The 20664-nt window shown below is 47.7% G+C and overlaps 1 protein-coding gene and 1 long non-coding RNA gene across 3 annotated transcripts; one reads left to right on the top strand and one right to left on the bottom strand.

The window, feature by feature from the left end:
• Positions 1–219: 219 nt before the first annotated feature.
• Positions 220–17271, bottom strand: RAB11B (RAB11B, member RAS oncogene family). Its single transcript, XM_064396523.1, has 5 exons — positions 17114–17271; positions 11314–11509; positions 9271–9464; positions 7609–7689; positions 220–4840 (listed from the first exon to the last, which is right to left on the bottom strand). Exons 1-5 carry the CDS (start codon positions 17151–17153, stop codon positions 4695–4697), a joined length of 657 nt encoding a protein of 218 aa, XP_064252593.1. The 5' UTR covers positions 17154–17271; the 3' UTR covers positions 220–4694.
• A 303-nt stretch (positions 17272–17574) lies between these two features.
• On the top strand, positions 17575–19673 carry LOC135284800 (uncharacterized). 2 transcript variants are annotated; one of them, XR_010349942.1, is made up of 3 exons: positions 17575–17593; positions 18539–18632; positions 19282–19673. It is a non-coding gene; the product is annotated as an uncharacterized LOC135284800 (long non-coding RNA). The 2 variants fall into 2 exon arrangements; XR_010349941.1 differs by lacking the exon at positions 17575–17593 and adding an exon at positions 17646–17664.
• The last annotated feature ends 991 nt before the right edge of the window (positions 19674–20664 follow it).

Raw genomic sequence — 20664 nt, 5'->3', positions numbered from 1 at the left:
GAGGGACACCGGGACTGAGGGACAGCCGGACACAGGGACACCGGGACTGAGGGACCCCGCCCAGCGCGGCGCCTGCGGCAGTGCCAGAGCCCCGGCGGCAGCGGGCAGCCCGTCCGGCCCTGGCCCGGGCACGCATCCCTGCCCCGCCCCGTGCTCTGGCTCGGGAGCCCCCCCACCTTATTCTGCAGTCGTGTCTGGAACAGAACTTCACACAGACAGTATGATTTGGCAATCTTTATATCCACAATACATCTTAACCATGCACAAAAATCGAGTGATGTGTTTATTTACAAAGTGAATTGCACTTAACACAGGAACCAGGAGTAAAAGTAATAGAAAGGAACCTCTCTTCTGGGTTGCATAAAGGCCCACTACTACTTATAGCCTACAAAGCCTGATAGTCAACACTACCATGCATTATCTGACCAGTGTAAAATAGGAATTGCTGTTAATTATTGAAACAGTGCAGCCCTGGAGATACTCATTCCATGGAAACATTCCATAAATCAACAACTTCATTTAAGAGTCTGCAAGGCAAGAGCCCTTCAGCTCCCACTTACTGTGCTTTACTTGAAGGACAGTTAGTCTTAACCTCCAATTGTCTGATTTTCCTTAGCTGTTCTAGTTTTTTATGGAGAAAAAAAAAATCTTCCCTAGGTGACTGAGCCACTTCACTGGGATCTTCTTTTCTTCTACGGAGTCCAGAACCTCCAAGCAAGTTCTTCCTTCTGCTTGGAAGGGAAATGATCATCGAGCCTTGGTAAGACTTAACCAGAAACAGATGCCACCCCCACCTTCTGAAGCAGTACAGCACACAGGGATGAAAGCACCAGGAGCAAAAATACCTCCTGTACAATTTTCCAAGTTTTTGTTAAGTAACATTCAAATAAAGGCTCAGCCCAACCCATACCATGCCCAGCCAAGAGCTCTGTGTTCACACAAGAGGTCACCAGGGAGTCACAGAACAGCACCCAAATCAGGGCACCTCTGGCCCCACAGATGGCTCCCACAGCACACACTGAAAATCTTTTTAACAAAGTAGCAAGCAGTCACCCATCAACTGGATTTTTACATTTATACAAGTATGGAGCTTTAAAACTTTCCTAGGAACCAGACCTCCTTGTTGTGTGCAGGCTCCAGTGAAGATCCCAGACTAACTGCCCTGTCTGTAAGCACTGACTCTGCAGGAAAAGAGGCTGGATTGATCTGATCTCCCCAAGGAATTCATTTTACCAATTCGTGGTTTGTGTGCTCAGGACCAAGTCCCTTTTATGTATGCATTTTGGCCTTCACCCTCCCCATCAGAAAGAGGAGAGGCAGCACAACAGACTGCTGCCTAATTGTGCATTAAAGGAGCTGTTCTAGACATCAGCAGGAGCCTCTGATGGTTGTGTTATGACACAGGTGGCAGTACTCAGGGCTTTGTAGTGTTTTCAAGAGTTAAAGGAAAGTCAGCCTCAACATCCAAGTAAAGCAAGCAAAGCACACATTCCTTCTTTTCAGAGACAGCTTTCCTGCTATCAGGAATTTTACAAAAGCCAAACTTAGCCCTCAAATCCCTTGGGGCAGATGGAAGAGAGCTGTAACCTTTTTTTTTTCCTGACAGTAATACTGAGAGACACACAGCCAGCAAAGCTGTGGGATGAAGCAGTCAAGCTGAGGTTACATGTAGTCTGTCATTTCCACATCAGGAAAGCATGCTTAAGGAGTCTGGGCTACTGGAGAGCTTCTCTGAATGTCAGACAGCTCTTCAGCATTTCCAGCTTCCTCGGGATTCCTCCAAGTCTTCCCCTCAGTAATCCCAGCACAGCAGTGGGCTGGGTTGTGGATGCAGTTTCTAAGGAGCACACAATGTTTCATCAGGACACCAGGAACCCCAGATCACAAGCCTTTTTCCAGTCTGTGCACAGGAAGATGGCCCAACCTGGCAGAACTGATCCACTGTCCTTTTTCTATTGTCACAAAGAGCCCTGTGCTTAGTCTGGGCAGGAGCACCTCAGACCCACAGAAGGGCTGTGGCTCTGCCTGGAGAGCAGCACAGCAGCCTGGAGAACAGCCTTGTGTCATACTGAGGGGCCACAGCAGATGAACACCCCATCCCATTCCCAGTGCCCTCAGGAGCTACATGGATGCACATGTGCACACACCACCTCCCCCTGCGTGCCCCAGCAAAGGGCAGGAGGCTCTTCCCTGTCCCTCAACACAACAGAATGGTCCAAGGTCCACAGTGCTGAGGGGGCTTTGGACAATGGAGTTGTTCAAGAGCTCTTCAATACCCAGAAACTTAACTGCACTTAAGCCCTAGACTCTGACCTTTCATTGGGATTCTGCAGCAAAGTTTAAAGCCTTCCACGAAGTAAAAGACTAAAGAAAATCTTTGAAGAACCAAGCAAGTGACTAAACTGTTTCTTGGCTTCTTACACCAGGCCAGACTGATTCTAGAAACTCCATGTTAAGAGCAGGACTTGCAGAATAAGCATGTTAATGCATCACCCTGAACTAGTAAGTCTTCTTAACAGTACAATTCCTCCTCATGCTATCCAGCTGATTTCTTTTTATAAAGTTTGTTCAAAAATTAAGGAGCCCAGCTCCACTAGTGTCCACTTGTTCTCGAATGAAATATTTTCAATATTTCACAATTTTCCATTCTCTCATTGCCAGCTGTCTGAACACTGACAGCACTTTATGTTCTGGTCTTGGACCACCAAAAAGAAGATATCCCAGTTCCCACCTTCTCTCAACAGAATGCTAGTGAAGCAAACACCAAGTATTGAAAGTGCTTCCTAAACTGGAACACTCTTAGGACAGAGCCCTGTGATGCCTACTGAGGAATTCATACCCTCATTAAATGGGATCAGGCTGCAAGCATGCACCCCTTAACCTTGAATGTAACCTCTAAGCAAAGCTGAAGAGTGAAAGTGCCAGGCACCACACGCATCCTGTGCTGTGAGCTGGAGCCCTCTCCGTGCATACAGTACAAAATTAAAGGCATTGGTCTGGAAATCTTATAAAAGAAAAGCCATCAGAGTTAACTGCCCTTAATTTTATTACGTAACCAGACAGAACAGTTGAGACTGGAATGTCAGATTTCCTCTTCAAGCACAATTCACAGTTTCATATTTGCTTTGTATCAGTAAAGAAAAATCAACTCACTAATATGCAGCTGGAATTCATCCAGTGAGGTACAGGCTCAGAATACAGAGCAAAAACTCACTGCAAATGGCGCCACAAGCCTTCAGGGAGCAGCAGGTGGTTTCCAGCTCCTCCTTTAGATCATTTCACCCAGTATTTGCCATCAGAACATTCAGCGGATACCGGAGGAGATACAAGTGTGCAAGAGCTAGTGAGTAATGAAAAGTCATCAGAGATTTGCACAAGCAAGCAAGAGACTGACTACACAAAGTTGTGGTAACATTCTTCCCATTCAGCACAACGAAGAATTAGAGTAGTTAGCCCTGCTGATGACAAATCTGTTACATCAGTGAAGTACAATCATTTAAGAATTACAGTCTGCAGTTCAGTAAAATGGTAAGAAGAAAACAACAGATTAGTAGTTATTATGTGAAATCCTAATATTATGCATTTTAGTAGAGGTCAATAGTGAAAGATCATGAAGAGAAAGTTCCAGATACTATGGATCTGCAGAAGTTTTACAAAATGTATAAAGTATTGTGTTTCTCTACAACAACCAAAACCCTTACAAGTGCAGGTATATATGCAACATGAAAATATTGCCTCACTCACTCAGACAGGGGCAGGAGAGATCTACAGAAAAAGCAGCATGCAAAAAAAACCCCTGGAACTAGTGCAGATCCTGCTTTCAGACACTGACCTACAGTACAAAAAGAAGCCTACTGGTACAGGCTGCAAAAGGTTTCTGTAATCAATATGCTGGCACTTACTGTACAATAATGTTAACTGATTAACATAAGCCATGAATAAATATTACGCCACTTCATAAAGCCTGCACAGGCATTCATGGTGGCAGAGAAAGCAATGCAGACACATTTCATTGTTCCCAAATAAAACAAGAATAGAGAAAGATTTCCCAAGCAGGAAACAGTAAACTACACAGCCAGACTAACTGTATTAGGGGTAATTACAGAGTAAGTAATGTTATTTTCAACAGCTTTCTTATGTGTGTGCAGCCACTAAAATCCTCACTGTGAGACTTCATCAGGACACAAAACAGAGCATTTGGCAGGACAGCTAGTTTAATTTCTCCCCCATGTTTACAGAAACACAAGAAAAAGATATCTGACTATGGGAGGAAAAAACCTTGTCACCTAAATATAGTGATTTCTTCAACTAGTAGAGTCAAGTCCCATTGTTCCTCTCCCAGAAAACAACAACAACAACAACAAAACCAAACTGAAAAAAACCCTAGCAAAACCAAAACAAGCCTATTTGATAAGAGTGTTTCATGGGATAATATCCAGCAGCAGATGTTCCAACACAAACATGTCTATCAGATCAGTGACTACATTTCAAGCCCAGAAGTCACCACATGGAAGGGGTTTCAGAGGCAGGGGGATGTTAGCCCTACAATTAAAGCTCTAATATGAGAGGGGAGATCTGGGAATGGAATAAAGGAGGGAGGAGGGAGTCACTGAATCACAGGAGATAAGAAGTGCACACAAGTTTCTAAATGAAGCACAGACAAAGTGGAGGGCACAAGAGTCATGTAGAGAAGGTCACAGGTTCTGACAGCACTGGAGTTTGTTGGATTTCTGTCCGTCGGTGGTTGGCGGGACGCTGATATCAACGACGTTGTTGCCAGGAGACTCATCGTGCGCAGACCGGTCGGCGATTTGCTTCTGCGACACGATGCGGTAGATTTCTGCAAGGAGAGCACACGGTCAGAGCCGGGGGCACGGCGCCCAGCAAACTGCCCAAGAACATGCCAGAACCCAAGGAGAAGACTGAACTTGAGGGCTCTGAAAGGGAATCTAGGCTAATCAGATGTGGCGTGTAACATCTGGCTGGCATTCCAGTTCTGGGATGAATACACCAACTCTGTCTGGAAAAGTTATTAAGACAAGAGTCCTCACTGCCTTCTGCAACAGCACTCCCTATTCCCTTCTTTTTCAATGACTCCATGAAAATGGGGAATATTAAAAGAGTTTTTAAATGGGAAAGGAGCAGGAATGTTCATTTCTCAAACAGGGAATCATCACCTTTGTGATTAAAAAAAAGTGGGCAGCATACTTTAGAAACACCAATCACCAGGATGCCGGGAAACCTTCACAGCAGCAAGTTACACAATGCCCACCTCCACTCCTGGCAACCTGCTACCACCAAGTAACAGCAGTGCTGCTCTCTGCAACACATCCGTTTTCCTACCCATGACAGTAAAAGCTGCATGGGTCCATAAAGCCCCAGACTTCTCCAAATGAATTTATCTGACTCAAACTAACTTAATGCCTGAAAGCACACAGATCCACAAAGCTGTAACCACTGAAGAGAGACTGCCAACTTAAAAGCTTTCACAAACAAACTGTTTCAACTGCATACTTAGCACAAGTCTTGTAAGTGGAAAGGTTTTTAAGGTAACTTATTTTGCTGACTATAAGCCCTTGTTCCAACTTCCCTCCATTGTGAAACAGGAAAAGGGCAAGTACTTCCCTGGAAGTCTGTGGTAAATATTATGGTCACATTCATACAGCCACAACCCCAAAACAGCAACACCCAAAGCCTTTAGTAAGGATTAAAAATCACAAAGGACTGTGCAGGGCTTGTTTATGGGGATTTTTGGTTGGTTTCTTTGGTGTTTTTTGGGGGTTTTTTGGTGTTTTTTTTTGGTTTTTGGTTTTTATTTTTAAGAATCTGCACATATTTATGTTGTTTAAAATGGAAACCTTTAACTCAAGGAAAACCTTGTTCCCACTGGCTACCTACAGATCTTTGCTGAAAGGGAGGAGGAGGGTTGCTCAGAGGCTGCCATACCTTTTTCTTTTCTGCTCAGTACTGTATTTGAATTTCAGCTGTTTAGAGTGGTTGCCAAGCCTGCTTTGCTTTGAGGTAGCATCTCTTTGGGGTGTTTTGTGGGTTTTTTTTTTTCTTCCAGTTGTTAGTGATTCCTCAAACAAGTGGCCAGTAAGGAAACTCCTGTCCTGCTGTTCCCACTCTCTTCCCTCCACCAAGTCCCCGGTGGTGGTTCCCAACTCACTACTCTACACAGCACATTTTCCTAGGCTCCTTCTCCTCTCTTAGAAGGATGATTCTCCCCCAGGTGTAAATGCACTTTAGGAATAGCCTTTTCAGGACTTCTCAGTCTTATTATCCTGACCAGACAATCGCAACACTTTTGGGAGCCCAGGGTGCTGTGAGAGAGAGGGGTTTGAGTTCAGTTTGCCTGGGCCTGACCTCAGGTTGAGTTGTTACAGCACTGTGGCTCTCCTAGAGTGGCCTCAGGCCAGCATCTCTAACCAGGGTCAGTCTCAGGACAACACTGCAAGGGAAGACAGGATGGATGGTGACTGTTGAACTACACTCAGAGCACTAAAATAAAAAATACTGTCTCAAAGTGCCGGGGAAGTTGCCCCAAATCCAGCCAAGTGTCCCAGATCAGCCATGAATCTGCTACACAGTGCAAGACCAGCCAAGCTCCAGCTCTGGGCAGTCAGCTCTGCCTCACACTCCAGATGAGGCAGCTTCACTAGTGGCTCTCTAATAACACAGATCTGCTGGGCACCACATACAAGCCGTTCCTCATCTGTCAGGCTTTCACCTACAGAGGCAGCTTGGCTATCCTTTATTTCCTGTCTGCCTCTTCTTGGGCATCTTGGAGTCAGAGTTGGGGTTGTTCAGTCTAGAGAAGAAAAGGCTCTGGGGAGCCCTTAATGCAGACTACCAACATCCACAGTCCCCCAGGAGAGCTGGAGAGAGCCTTTGGACAATGGCCCAGAACGACAGAACAAGGGGGAATGGCTTCCCACTGCCAGAGGGCAAGGCTAGATGGGATAGTGGGAAGAAATTCTTGGCTGTAAGGGTGGTGAGGCCCTGGCACAGGTTGCCCAGAGCAGCTGTGGCTGTCTCTGGATCCCTGGAAGTGTCCAAGGCCAGGCTGCACAGGGCTTGGAGCAGCCTGGGACAGTGGGAGGTGTCCCTGCCCATGGCTCACTGTCAATTTGATATCCACCAGAATCCCCTGATCCTTCTCTGCAGAAGATGCTATTGGGGCAGTGCAGTCACCACCCTTGCTATCAGCTGAGAACAAGAGTTCAGTAGTCTGAAAATGGTACCAGCCTGCTTTGGTGCAAAAGAAGATACTGCAACATTTAACTTTCAGCATGGCTGGGGCTTCACTGCTGAGATTTTGTGCAGGCAGGGAAGTACAGTTACTAGTTCCTTTACAACAGTGCTATTGCAATGGCTTGAACTTATGGAACATCAGGAGATAGAAACCTCCAGGAGACAGAAACCTTCACCTGGGACAGAAAGGGATGTATGGGGTGGGAGACACAACATAAAGGTGAGATTAGAAAGCTTGCAAACTAACCATTGTTCCCACCACTCATTTCCAAAACACTCCAGAAAACTACAAAACGTGCCCATGAAGAAGATCCACCACCTCAGCTGCTCCTCTGAATCCATAATAAACCATACCTGTAAGGATGTTCTTGAAGGCTTCTTCTACATTTGTAGAGTCCAGAGCAGATGTTTCAATAAAAGATAAGTTATTTTTTTCTGTAATAAATAAGAAGCGGTTCCATTAAAAATTTTAATAACACTTTATTTCACCTTTACTTTGAGGTTTTTAACTTTTATTTTAGGCAAAATCAGCCAGGGCACAGTAAGTTTTTTCTTTTCCTTGTTGCACAAGAAACACCTTGGTGCTAGAGTTCAGCAACACTTCTTTTGCCCAAAGTGCAAGAACATTTTCCCTCCTACAGCCCTTGCTCAGTCAAGCAACACAAAACACCATTCTCTTCTGGCTCCAGATGACACCCAGAGGTACCTTGAGCAAGAGCCCCAGCAAAAGCACATCAGCTGCTACAGAGACACAATTTTCCTCTGCAACCCCAAGAAGATCAACAGACCTATACTTTCCTAATCAGACCCCAGTTCCAAATAACAATGACCCCCTGAAACACGGTCTATTTTCTTCTTTCCTCTTACAATACAATTTTTAAAAATTATTATTAAAAAAGAAAGTGATTAACACTCAAATATCATATCTAGAATGGTTCTGTATCACCTGCCCAGGAACAGGCAAATTTCAGCAATGGAGCTTAAAAAGGCAACAGTGACCATCACTAGCAATTTAAAACAGTCTTAGGAGGACGTCCAGGGTCAAAAAGTAAGAAGGTGAACCAAGTCACCAAAGTAATAGACTATCTGGGGCATCCACCAACTTGTTTTGCTTCTCTTAGACAAATGTCACTTCCCCTTCATCTGAAAATTTGAAGTGGCTTTATTACCTTCAGGGTACTTGCTTACAAGCAAACTTCAGAAAGTGTGTATAAGCAAACCTTGGTAATATTTCTAGAGGTATTTTAGAAGTTGTACATTCACATTCCACCTCCAAGCTTGACAGCCAGACAAAAGCTGAATGTCCCCATGCCTTTCAGGACAAAAGAATATCTGACCAGTGCTCTGCCAGGTAAGGAAGAGAGAAGGAATGCAGTGGCAGCATCTTACATAACCCACTTGATTTCTCCCTTCAAATGATAATTCTCAAACCTGCATGATCGCTGCATTTAAGTGAGACTAGATGACACTACTACATGCATCAGTGCTCTAGAGCAGCAACCATCCCTTCTAAGAGAAGGTTCAGCATTCATTTGTAGCTGTCCACATTGATATCTACTCAGCAGAAGCAGGTCTCTAGGAAGGAAGGATGGAATTTTATCTTGTGATATTTTCTCTTCCAAATATTGCTTACTGTTTCTAACCCTGTCAGAAGAAATGTTTACTCTTCAGCTGTCAGACAGCTCAAGGACAGTGAGCCCTATATACATGTTCAAAATGTATATAACCCCTAATACACGTTCAAAAACATGTACTACCACTAGATTTAAAAAACAATAGAAAACTGCAAACCAAAAATGGCAAAGAAAATTCTCAAAAAAAACCAAACCAGCCACACATGCTAGTTAATAAGTCAAGATATTTCCATATTAAAAAAAAAACAACCAAAAAACAACAAAACACCTTAGATATCTTTTTTAGGGTTTAAGCTAAAACTTGTGGTGAGAGTTGAACCCTGGACAAAACGGTGTGATCAGAGCAGGCACCATCCCCCCCAGCCCCAAAGCCTGTCCAAACCTGCAAAGGCCCTGGCCTCGTCGGTGGGCACGGCGCGCAGGTGGCGCAGGTCGCTCTTGTTGCCCACCAGCATGATCACGATGTTGTTGTCGGCGTGGTCTCGCAGCTCCTTCAGCCAGCGCTCCACATTCTCGTAGGTGAGGTGCTTGGCAATGTCATAGACGAGCAGAGCCCCAACAGCACCACGATAATATCTGAAACCATGAGGCACAGCCCTTCAGCGAGAGCTCTGTCCCAGCCACACCAACAAGCAGGCCTTCTAGCGCTTCTCTAATGCTCTCCACTTCGGAAAAAGTTGTGCTGATGCAGATACGGTTGTTGGAGTGGTTTTGAAGACTAAGTTCCAAATGCAGGGTTTTTTTCTAATAGCATTTCTAAAAAAATCCAGTGTGTGTACCAGAATGCCAGAGAGCCTCCAGAAACCAGGACTGAAAATGTCCTGTCTGCTCCAACTGTGCATAGGAAAACTCACCATTGCAGAATCGGTACAGCTGGGAGGTTTTTGTGAAGTTACAACATAACTTTCTACTAGGAAAATAGCCCTTAATAAAATGTCAGTATTTGTTCCTGATACTTCAAATATCTCCTGTCCCTCCTACAAATTAAAGAGAGGACTCTGGGCTATATTGTCACTATCCACCAACCTCTAATCCAGGAACAGGGTTTGCCCCCTCAGCGCAGGTTTGGGCCCATTTCAACACAAGCCAAGGGCTCAGCTCAGCACAAGCCAATCTGTATCAGCAATCCTGTAACATCCATATCTCTCCTCCACACAATCCTACCATTTCTCCTCAGTTCTGCGAGCACCTGTCTGACATGCTGTTGAACTGAGTCAGGGCACCAAGTCAGCAGAAATCATTCTCTTTTTCCTGATGTTTGGCATTCTGCTGGCCGAGCAGGCTGAACTGGCTGAGTGATGTGTCAAGCAGCAGTTAGTGCCAACACAAAGGAGAGGCAGGATCACAGGACTGCAGCTGCACCAGCTCCCAGCAGTAAAACCTGTTGTTGTTGACCCAGACTAGACTAGCAATTTTTACAGCAAGAGAAAGGGTCAAAAAAAACTCTGAAAGTCACACTAAGAGTTCCAGAAAAGATGCAATTTGAAATTGTCACTTACATCTGCTTCAGCATCCCCTTCCCTACAGACTGCTCCCTTTGTGCTTCACAGTCTCCTGGTTTTCTCTCATCTTGACAAATTTCCCCTTACCTTGAGTTTAATGGTTCAATCTGTGCATGACTCAGAAACATGTTTTTACCTTTAAAAACTGATACACATCTGTAACATAACATGAAATCAACTCACTGATCAGAAAATGCTCTGGAGAACCAGGCCTGACCAAAGGATTTGCTTTTTGTCCTCTGCAAGATACTTTTGCCAGCACAGAAACAGGTATACCTCAAACCACTCTGTGAATTAACAAGGTGCCACAGTGAAAAAGCTTCTCACCTCCAGGGATTGTGCCTAATGTTGCACAGCCAGCACTACCATTGTTGTCTTCCTACTTCCTGGCTATTCAATGTCTGAGCTCATGGACCTAATTTTCAGGGCTGTGACTAATTCAAAGCCATTGAGATTTCAAGGGACTTTGTGGCGGCATGTTCTCCTAAAAATACCCTCAATCTCAAGACTGAGGAGGCAATTGAGACCAGAAGCCATGGGTGTTACAGTAAGCCACCATACCTAGACCAACACTTGACACCAACAGTACCCAGCTTCCATCTGAAATTACGCTCACTCCACATAATGAATGCAGCACATTCAGCACAGACAAAAAAACCAAATCCCAAAACCCAAATAGAATTTCCCACAGCTTTGATTTAAGCTGTCATTTGTTTCTGTAACAGTAACATGTGAATGTAAAAAGTACTTTCATTATATTAATCAAGGGAACACAAAAGTATTTGCTATCTTACGACTTGGATCCACACTGAAGTCTGTCACAATGACTTTGGCATGTGTGCCAAACATGTTTCACTCTCTACCCATACATTTATCCGCAGCATCTCTGCTAGAGTTCTGTTGAGCAAAGACAGAGTACTCACGCTGAGGTAATGGCGCGGTATCGCTCCTGGCCTGCAGTATCCCAGATCTGGGCTTTTATCGTCTTCCCATCCACCTGGATGCTCCTGGTGGCAAATTCCACCCCAATGGTGCTCTTACTTTCCAGATTGAACTCATTGCGTGTGAAACGTGACAGAAGATTACTTTTCCCAACTCCAGAGTCTCCAATCAACACAACTGAAAGGAGAAACATTATTTTCACAATTAGTTTCTTGTACCAGCACTGACTCCACGCTGCAGTGTGGCCTGGCAGGCAGCATCCACCAGAAATGCAGTCAGATAACACAGGAGAGACAACACAGACAACACCGCAGTCCTTACTATGAACAGCTTGCTTCTCCAACCCCAGAAGAGCCCCAAGCTGTTTTGTGGTGAGTAGCTGCCCGGTCCTCAGAGGTGAAAATGAGAAATTGCTACAGTGACTGTCAAAGTCAAACAGTGCTTTGGAAGCCCCAACCACTGCAGCAGCCAGAGGTAAGACAGGCCGCTCACACATTCGACCTTTGGCAAAGGAAGGCTACAACCCACATTTTAAGAAACACTACAGGCAAGAACATGGCAACAGGCCACCTGCCTGTCCAACAAAAGCCTTTGTACAGTAAGTGTATCTATTTTTATCAAAAAACAAAAAACATGGTAAGTAAACAATTATTTGCAGTCCTTGTTGGAGTCATATAGGGTGTTTTATTTCAATAATTTAATTAATAAATATGTCCACCACAAAAAGAGCAAAACAGGAGACATTTGGTACTACAAAAAAGATACAAAGCAAAGCAGAACTTCATCCACCAAAACAGGTTGTAGTAGACTGCATGAGAAGTAAGAGATGAGCTAGAAACCTCTGCCTCCACACATGGTGTTGCCATGATAACAGAAAAATTATCTTTTTCTGTTAAGTGCAGAGAGATCTTCAGCACACAAAGCCCAGCTTTCCTGAAAGGAATTGTGAAAACAAAGGCACATATCGTGGCAGGAGGTTCCCTCTACTTTTTTGCTTATAGATGAGAGCAAGAAACAACTGAGAGAAACACAGCTGAAACAGCTGAGCCATGCTCCCTTCCTCTTGCAAACACTCTTATCACATACCCTTTGGAATTCAAGTGTCCTGGCTGAAGCAAAAGGAAGAAAGGCAGCCAGCTTCTGTGAGCTTCTTTAACCTTGGGAATATTTCCTACTCCAGTTCTAAGTGCAGATTTGCTGATCTTCCTCATTCATATGGTCTGCTTTTCCTACAGAAAAGCAGACATGGGCAAAAAACATTCCCAATTTCCCTCCAGCAACTACAGAAGAACTTGCACACTTCCAGAATGAGCTCACCAGTGTTTTCCCAGGGCCAAGGATCATACTTGTCTTTTAGTGGTGCTACAGCTTTTCTCTGCTGAGGCCATTGTTCGAGGATGGAGTTCTGGCAGCACCCCGCTCCAGCTCGCTGCCATCCCAGCCCTGGAGCACATTCCCGGGCTGGTGTTGGACCCTGGCTCTGCTGCGACAGCTCCCGAGCTGCACAGGGGCATTGTTGAAACGCTGGAGAGCCCCTGTGCAGCTCATCTGCCTGAGAGCACAGACAGACAATTGTGCTAGCACAGCTGAACAGGCAAAGCACAACACAGGCAGGAATGGGCAGCCAGCACATCGTGGCAAGGCACCACAACTCCCCACCCGGGAGAACTTAAACCAACTCCTCACAGTGCTCTGCCTTCCCTGGCAAACAGCCTAAACCATTTTTTAGGGTATGACAGATAAAAAAAGATTTTATTCCAAGTTCTAACTCTAGGATTTTGTCAGCTTTATTTTCCAGACAAACAATTTTTCATCACTAATTCCATGGGACCTTCCAAGAACAGGCAGAGGTCACCCATCTTACACAGGGATCTGCTGGCTGGAGTAGGCTCTATCCTACAGCAAAGCCCTGACCATAACCAAAAGTAAGAATATCCACCACACAAGCTAGACCAGACTGGAAGACCCTTGAGGCTTCCAACTGTTTCTGAAGGGAGCTATCTTCCCATGATTTTGCAGCTGGAGAAAGCACAGCCTTTCCACATTCTAGCCATCTCCCAGCCTCTGGCATTTTAAAAGTATCAATTTGAGGCATAAACCATGCAAATTGCTCTCAGGTCATTAACTCCATCTGTCACTGGAAGAAAATTCCAGGGGTCCTGCGCTCCTTTGGCTGGTTATTCACAGCCTCCCCTCACCGTGCTGCCCCACATTCCAGCAGAGCTTCTAGGAGAGCATTTTTCAGAAGCTAAAGGAAGACAACCAGATCCCAATTCAATAAAGAACATCCCTAGAGTTTCCACGTTCTTCTTATTAATACTCAATCTTGAACACTAAAAGGGCATTTTCACTTTCAAAAGAAAGATGCCAAGACTGGGGGCCCCACATGCAGAGAGAAGCCACAAGCTTATTTTGTACAGGAGCTGAGTAAGACGGTACCTTCAACATTCTGGACTAAGTCATTAGATCTTGGGAAAGTTTCTAAATTTGGTAACAGGCCACCACACAGTATTGCCTGTTCAAATTCAGAAGTCATGACAGAGAAAGAAAAGAAAAGAAAAGAAAAGAAAAGAAAAGAAAAGAAAAGAAAAGAAAAGAAAAGAAAAGAAAAGAAAAGAAAAGAAAAGAAAAGAAAAGAAAAGAAAAGAAAAGAAAAGAAAAGAAAAGAAAAGAAAGTTCCAAATGACAGCTTAAGAGTCTGAATCCTCTCTAACCACATCTCACCAGAACCGAGGAACTCACTCTCGAAATGCCCCTAAGGGCCACACTGGTGATGAAAAGATGCACTGGTTTGGTCCTGGAAGTGACATGAACCAATAACCAGCACCAGCCACCTTCAGAAGGTTCCAAGCACACAGACAAGCCTTGAATAGTGCTCTGTTTATATCCTGAATCCTGCTCCTTCAGTATTTCCTGATTTTCTCTCCCCTCCAGCACCCCCTGACACTGTGTGGGTTATGCATCACCACCACATTACCCATCCATCAGCTCAGTCACCACCCTCACTCTGCTTCCTGTGTCTACAATATCCAGAAGTACAGCACAATCCCACCCCAAACACCTGTCCTGTATATTGAGATCCTTGTACAAAACAAGCCAAAGTCAGAAGGAAACTCCAGTGCTAGACATCATTGGTAAGAAAAGGAAAATAAATAGATCAAGTTTATAACAGAATTGTAAATACACCCATTTATTAATCTGAGGAAAAAAAGAATATATACTTTTGAGTGATTAAGAAGATTAAGACTCCCTCCAAGCAGAGACCATCTAACCAGAGTTTGTGATAAATCTGAAGTACCTAAGGTTGCCAGATATTGGTGACTAATAGGATACACATTTGTTTTTAATAACCGCAGCCTTAGCTACACGGATCAGAGCAGTATAAATTCCCACAAAAGTAAAAGAAAGCTCTTTTTAACTATGGCTGATTTTTCCTGCCTTTTTCATGAGCCAGCACACATCTGCACAACCTCAGATTTAATTTTTAAAATAAACACTGATAATAGCTGATCTTCTCAAGAGCAAAATTAATGTGCAGATCACATTTAATAGGTACAAGGCTTCCAACATTTTTAACAGCTCTGCAAAGGTCATGAATTCAATTCCAAATCAATGCATTCAAAACTCATCCTGGAAAGTCCCTGCTTTTTCACCATCCCTGCTACAAACTAGCTGGAAATAGAGGCCAGAACTGCTGGCTTCACTTGAGTTACATCACTGAGCACAGCCACAAGCTCTTCGCAGCCTCACTATGCCACACAGCCCTGCACACACACTTTGGCTGCTTCCCCCAAAGGCTGCTTTAGGCACCTTGGTAACAATATTTTGTTGTGATCAATAAAATAAGCAGTTCTGTTGGGATGCACACAGGAAAAAAAGGGAAATTGGGGACAAAGAAGCACTAGTTCAGCAGAGCAGATCTGACTATAATCACATCCCAGACTGCTCCCAAACATTAAGTTAGTCATTGCCTGCCACATGCTGTCCTTTGAAAATTGGTGGCAGGGGAAACAGTCAAGCCTTAAATTTAAGAAAAATAAGCCTTCCCAGACTAAGATCCTCCTACATCATTATTTCTACCTCTGATACTACTCAAGACTGACAGAACAGAGTTCAAAAGTCATCTGTGTAGCTAAGAAGGGGCTAAACCACAAACCAGCCAAAGTCTTGGACATCCTTACAGCAACTGTCCTTGATGTTTAATTCTACTATTGAAGGAGGCAAAAAGAAAAGGAAGGAGAGCTGGTCCCACAGCAGAGCCCTCATCCCATTTGGTCCCATTATGTTATTCTTTCTGTGTTATTTTGTCTAGTCCCAAAAAGCCTCAGAAGGAAAAGATAAATTAGCAAACACACAAAGAAACCCTTCTCTATCTACTTTTTTTTTTTTAGAAATCCACACAACGACCCCTCCCAAAAGATGCACAGAAAAGGACAAGTCTCTCAGCCGTTTTTTATTAAGTGCTACAAAGTGTGCCAGCATCACTACAGCACAGATCCTGACCAAATAACATTAAAAACGCATTTCAAAGCAAGTATTTTTAAAAGATGAATGCATTCTCCCTAGCTAATTGACTATTCAGAGAAAGAAAAAATAAGTACAATTTTTAGGCTTTCAAGTTCCTGGCTATTAAACCACCTGGGAAACAGACTTCAGAAGAAAGCTACTTTAGACTCAGACAGTTTAGTATATTTTCACAGGCTGGTCATCTGCTTTATAGGCAGAGAAGAAATAAGGGCTTTTTTCTGCCATTGTCTTCAAGATTCAACCCACTGTAAAACAAATAAAGCAAATAGGCAAATACATTTATAAAATATTTCCCACAGATGAGTAACTATTCTTTTCTTTGGTCCACAAGTTCAGAATGACTGCTGCCCTTGTGAGCATCCAGGTACAACGACACTGACCGCCTGGGAAATTGTCACAGCAGCAAGTGACCCCCAGAGCCCTCAGAGACCACCATCGGCACCGTTAGCAAAGTGATGGTAGTCCACCCTTAGTGAACTCTTGGGATGGAAATCAGGTTTCAGCCACTCTACCAAGAGTACGTCTGGTGCAAAACAGGCTGGGAAGCCAAAGGTGAAGGTGCTACGCCCACCTGCACTGCTCCTCGGGCCTCACAGGCAGAGCCGCGGGCTGCTCCGGGACACTGGTCAGCTTGAGCCCCTGGACAGGCAGGAGCCGGTCTGGAGAAACATCCCACGGGACAGAAACCCCCACGGGATGACATCCTCGGGCTGCCCCGGAGCCAGCGCAGGAGGAGCAGCAGCGAGCCCGCACCAGAGCCCCGGACAACCCGACATGCCGGGAAGGGGCAGGGGCGGCAAACACCCCTCAGCACAACCAGTTAACACCGCCACGGTCCCAGGCTCCCAGTGCCGGCGCTCAGCGCGGACCTGCGAAGGAGCCTCCACCGAAGCTTACGGTTTTGCAGCTCCGGCTCGACACCGACGATCTCCGGACAGCCACAGGCACGGCCGGGCACAGCCCCGGCCCGCGGCCCGCCCGCTCCCCGCCGCGGCTCCGCTCGCCCCCGGGGCTCGCAGCCGCCCAGCTGCTGGCGCACAGCCCGCGCGGACCGGGCCGGGCCGGGGCGGGCCGGGCGGGCCCTCGCGGCTCTCCCGCCGCTCCCCCGGGGCTGGCCCTGCTCCAGACCAGGCTGGGGGCCCACAAGGCCGTCCCGCGCACCAAGGCCGCGGCGGACGCCCCGGGCCCACGCGGCCCGCTGGTCCCGGCCGAGACCGGCGCGGTGCGGCGGCCGTGGCCCCGCTGAGCGCGTACCTTTGAACAGATAGTCGTACTCGTCGTCGCGGGTGCCCATGGCGATGGCGGCGCCGACCCTCTGCCTGCCCGGCACCGACCGCGGCCCAGCCGGGGAGGGGCGCTGCCGCACGGCCCAATCAGCGCCCGCCAGAGACCGCAGGAGGCGGGCGACGCGCCAGACCCAGCAACGACAGCCAATAAACGACGGGAACTCCGCTAACTGGCGGCCAACGCTGCCCAATCGAAGGGAGGCAGCTGGGGAGGGGCGGTGCCTGGGCGCCCGAGCTGGGATCCTGATAGAGGGGGGCGGGGGCCGGGGGCGTGCCAGGGCGGGCGGGGCGGGGTTCGTGTGAGGGCCGGGGCGGGGCTCTGGGGGCGGGGCTCTGGGGCGCGGAGCGGGGCGTGGAGCGGGGCGTCTGTTCGGGGAGGGGGGTGCACTGGGCGGGGGCCGCCCTCACGGGGACGGGCACCCTCACGGGGGTGGGCACCTTCACGGGGGTGAGCACCCTCACGGGGTGGGCAGCCTTCCGGGGATGGGCAGCCTCACGGGGACGGGCACCCTCACGGGGGTGGGCACCTTCACGGGGATGGGCACCCTCACGGGGGTGGGCACCCTCACGGGGGTGGGCACCTTCACGGGGTGGGCACCCTCACGGGGATGGGCACCCTCCCGGGAAGGGCACCCTCACGGGATGGGCAGCCTCCCGGTTTGAGCGGGATCGCTGGGAGAGGGGTTTCGCCCCGTTTGAGAGTGACCCCCCCGGTCGCTGGGGTGTGGTGTCAGCTCTGGGCGGGGGGGAGAACCGGCCCGGCCCGGGGGTCAGCGCAGCACCGGAGCCGCCAACACGGCGGGGAGGCCTTCAGCAGCGCCGCAGGACCGGCGCCCAGAGCCTCCCCTCGGGCTGCTCCCCGCCCCGCGCAGCGCTCCCGGCCCCACCTTCCTGCTAAACACCGGCTGAAAAGGCTGTTTCGGCAAATACATGCCCTCGCGGGGACACAATTGCTCAAGGAAAACGTTTCCCCTTTTTTGTCCTGGCACGGCTCTAGGCAGTTTCCTGAGCGGAGCAGTGACCAGAGCCAGAGGCTGTGGCCCCTCGGGCAGTGACGGCGGGACGCCCTTGGCCCCGGCTCTGCGGGCTCCAAGTGGGACATCCTTCACCTTCCCGAGGGCAGAGCTGCAGCAGCTCGTCCTGGGAACGCTGCACCAGCCGCACGGAGCCCCTCGGGAGCCCAAGGGTGTCCCTGCTGCCCTGGTGTCCCCCTCCTCGTGACCCCATACAACCTATGCACGCTTGTGTCCCATCACTGGACTGACACCTTTGGTTGTTGTTGGACAAACCCCGGCAGGGAAACCGCCGAACCCTCCCCCTCTCTGTGATGTGCAGGGAAGTGGCTCTGCTCATCACACATTTCTCTCTTTCTGTGCTGTGCTCCTCACGACAGGTCTGCCCTACTTCCCTGGAGGAGTGTTTATCCAGCTAAAGAATTAGTGCATCTGCAGTATCATAGAGGGAGCAGCAGCAAGACTGAGACAATGGTAAGGGAAAAGCTCTGGCTTTGGACTTATTTTTGCTAGCTTTGGGTGATGCTCAAAGTGGGAGCGATGTCAGGGTGGGGACAGATTCAGACCCTCCAGACTCTGTGGCTCTGAGCTGCTCTCAGCTTCCCCCAGACATGTGAACACCTCGGACAGGCAGGACCATGGTATCCAAGGGGTCCATTTCCAAAAACAAGTGCTAATAAATTAGTGGGGGCAGACAAAGAGGCCACAGCCTCTGACAGCTTGCCTGGATGACATCCAGGCTCTCAGTGACCCAGGCTCTAAGAATGGGTGAGAACCAACAAGCTGCAAGCACACTGCAATCCCACTGCCAAGGTATCTAGATATCCCTGTTGCATATCAGGCAATTGAAGCAGCAGGGAAGGAAAGCCAAAAGTTCATAGAACCTGTGGTTTAGGAAAGACGCGGCTCCAGCATAGCAGTGGTTTGGGCCAGTTGTTCCTCTGTGACAGGCAGCAATTGCTAAAGGAGTAGGGAGGGAATCTTTTCTTAGGGGTTTTGGTGCTCACATGCAGCATGGAACATCAGACTTTTAATCCTTCTGATGCCAAAGGGAGTTTTAACACCAGGACCTACAGGAAGGTGTTACCACTTTCTCCTGTTGATGCTGTTCCTGTTTCTGCAGGACCCCAGTGAAATGCCTTCGTGATGACTAGAGCACACCCAGGCGTGCTAAGCATCGAATGATCATCACTTAATAGCATCAGGAGGAACAAAGCTGGAACATGTTGGATGCAGAATCTCCTAGGAAGGGCTGTTATCCCATGCTGAGTTTCTCACAGCTGATAATGCTGCGACCAGTGAGTGGCTACGTGACAGGAGGGAGAGGAGAGTGGCTCCTTGCTGGTCTGCAGAGTAAGCCTTTACTTCCCTGATTTGCTCTGCACAGTAGAAGTAAAACATCTTATTTTCATTATTACAAGTAACTTTTTTAGTTCTGAACTGAACACTTAGGCAGGAAGGCCTGAAAAACCACCAAAGCTATTTTTTATCAGTTTGGATGGAAATCACTGTCTACTTTTCTTCTTCTAATGCCTGCGAGTTCTTGCTGTAAGTTCTAAAGAGCAATACATAATAGTGGTACCATTGTGAGTGCCATTCAGCTCCAAAATCCCCTGGGACAGGATTTTAACATGGGCTGCAGGGAGTGGAGATGATGACTTGGTGTTAGAAGAGGGATGCTATTTTGGGGCTGTGTAGGATTAAGCATGAGCCCATAGTCCCCGCGTTCTTCACATCCAGGAGTCCCCCCAGCTTGTGGTATGTTTTGCATTGGAGAATCAGTGTCATGTCACCGAAACCAGATGTGTGTCACTGATGGGGTAATGCAATTGCAGAACCTTCCACATGTCCTCAAATTGTCCACAGGCCATAAAGCTTCCAGGGCAGTGGCCTGAGGTCCCACCTGGGTCAGCAAACTGTTAAGGAAACTCCCCTGTCAGATCCTGCTCTGGGGGCCTCACTGGCACCACCCCAGACTGGCAGTGCTGGGATCACAGCCCCTTTGCAGCAGTGGCTCCAGTGACCCCACAGTCCCCCAGTCAGACCAGCTCCTCTCACCAGCTCAGCCCCAGGTTTCCCACAGCACAGTCCCAGACTCCAGTTCCTCTGTGGTGCAGTGACACAGAACAGCTCGAGTGGTGCCCCTGGGGAGGGACCCCAGACAAAGCCCCCCTGGGCTGTGCCCATCCTGATGATGATGTTTAGCCTGGCTCCTGTTGCTGGCTCCTGCAGACTCCCAGAGCCCTCATGTGGCTCCCTAGGGCCTCAAGCTCTTGGTCAGCAAAGGGTCAGTGCCAGGTCCCAGCCCCTTGCTGGGGACTCTGACCATTCCCCCTACTCTGAACACAACCTGCAGCTTGGTGCAGCTCCCTGAGCTGGGCACTGGAGCATTCCACAACAGCCCTCCCTTTGTTTCAGTGGAGCACACCTGCTAATATACTGAAAAGAAAAAGAAAAAACTTTCAAGACATTTGAGTACTTCCCTTATATACAATATAATCACAAG

Source organism: Passer domesticus, chromosome 21, assembly GCF_036417665.1.
Source record: "Passer domesticus isolate bPasDom1 chromosome 21, bPasDom1.hap1, whole genome shotgun sequence".
Classification (NCBI taxonomy): domain Eukaryota; kingdom Metazoa; phylum Chordata; class Aves; order Passeriformes; family Passeridae; genus Passer; species Passer domesticus.
The sequence above is the reverse complement of the archived record's forward strand: the minus strand, read 5'-3'. Positions and strand labels throughout refer to the sequence as shown.

What these genes read in the sequence shown, in the direction of transcription:
- RAB11B (XM_064396523.1), bottom strand. Translation starts at nt 17,153, where the DNA reads ATGGGCACCCGCGACGACGAGTACGACTATCTGTTCAAAG. An exon ending in TACCGCGCCATTACCTCAGC is followed by an intron (nt 9,465 to 11,313) that starts GTGAGTACTCTG and finishes TCATGGTTTCAG; the next exon opens with ATATTATCGTGGTGCTGTTG. An exon ending in CGAGGCCAGGGCCTTTGCAG is followed by an intron (nt 7,690 to 9,270) that starts GTTTGGACAGGC and finishes TATTTATTACAG; the next exon opens with AAAAAAATAACTTATCTTTT.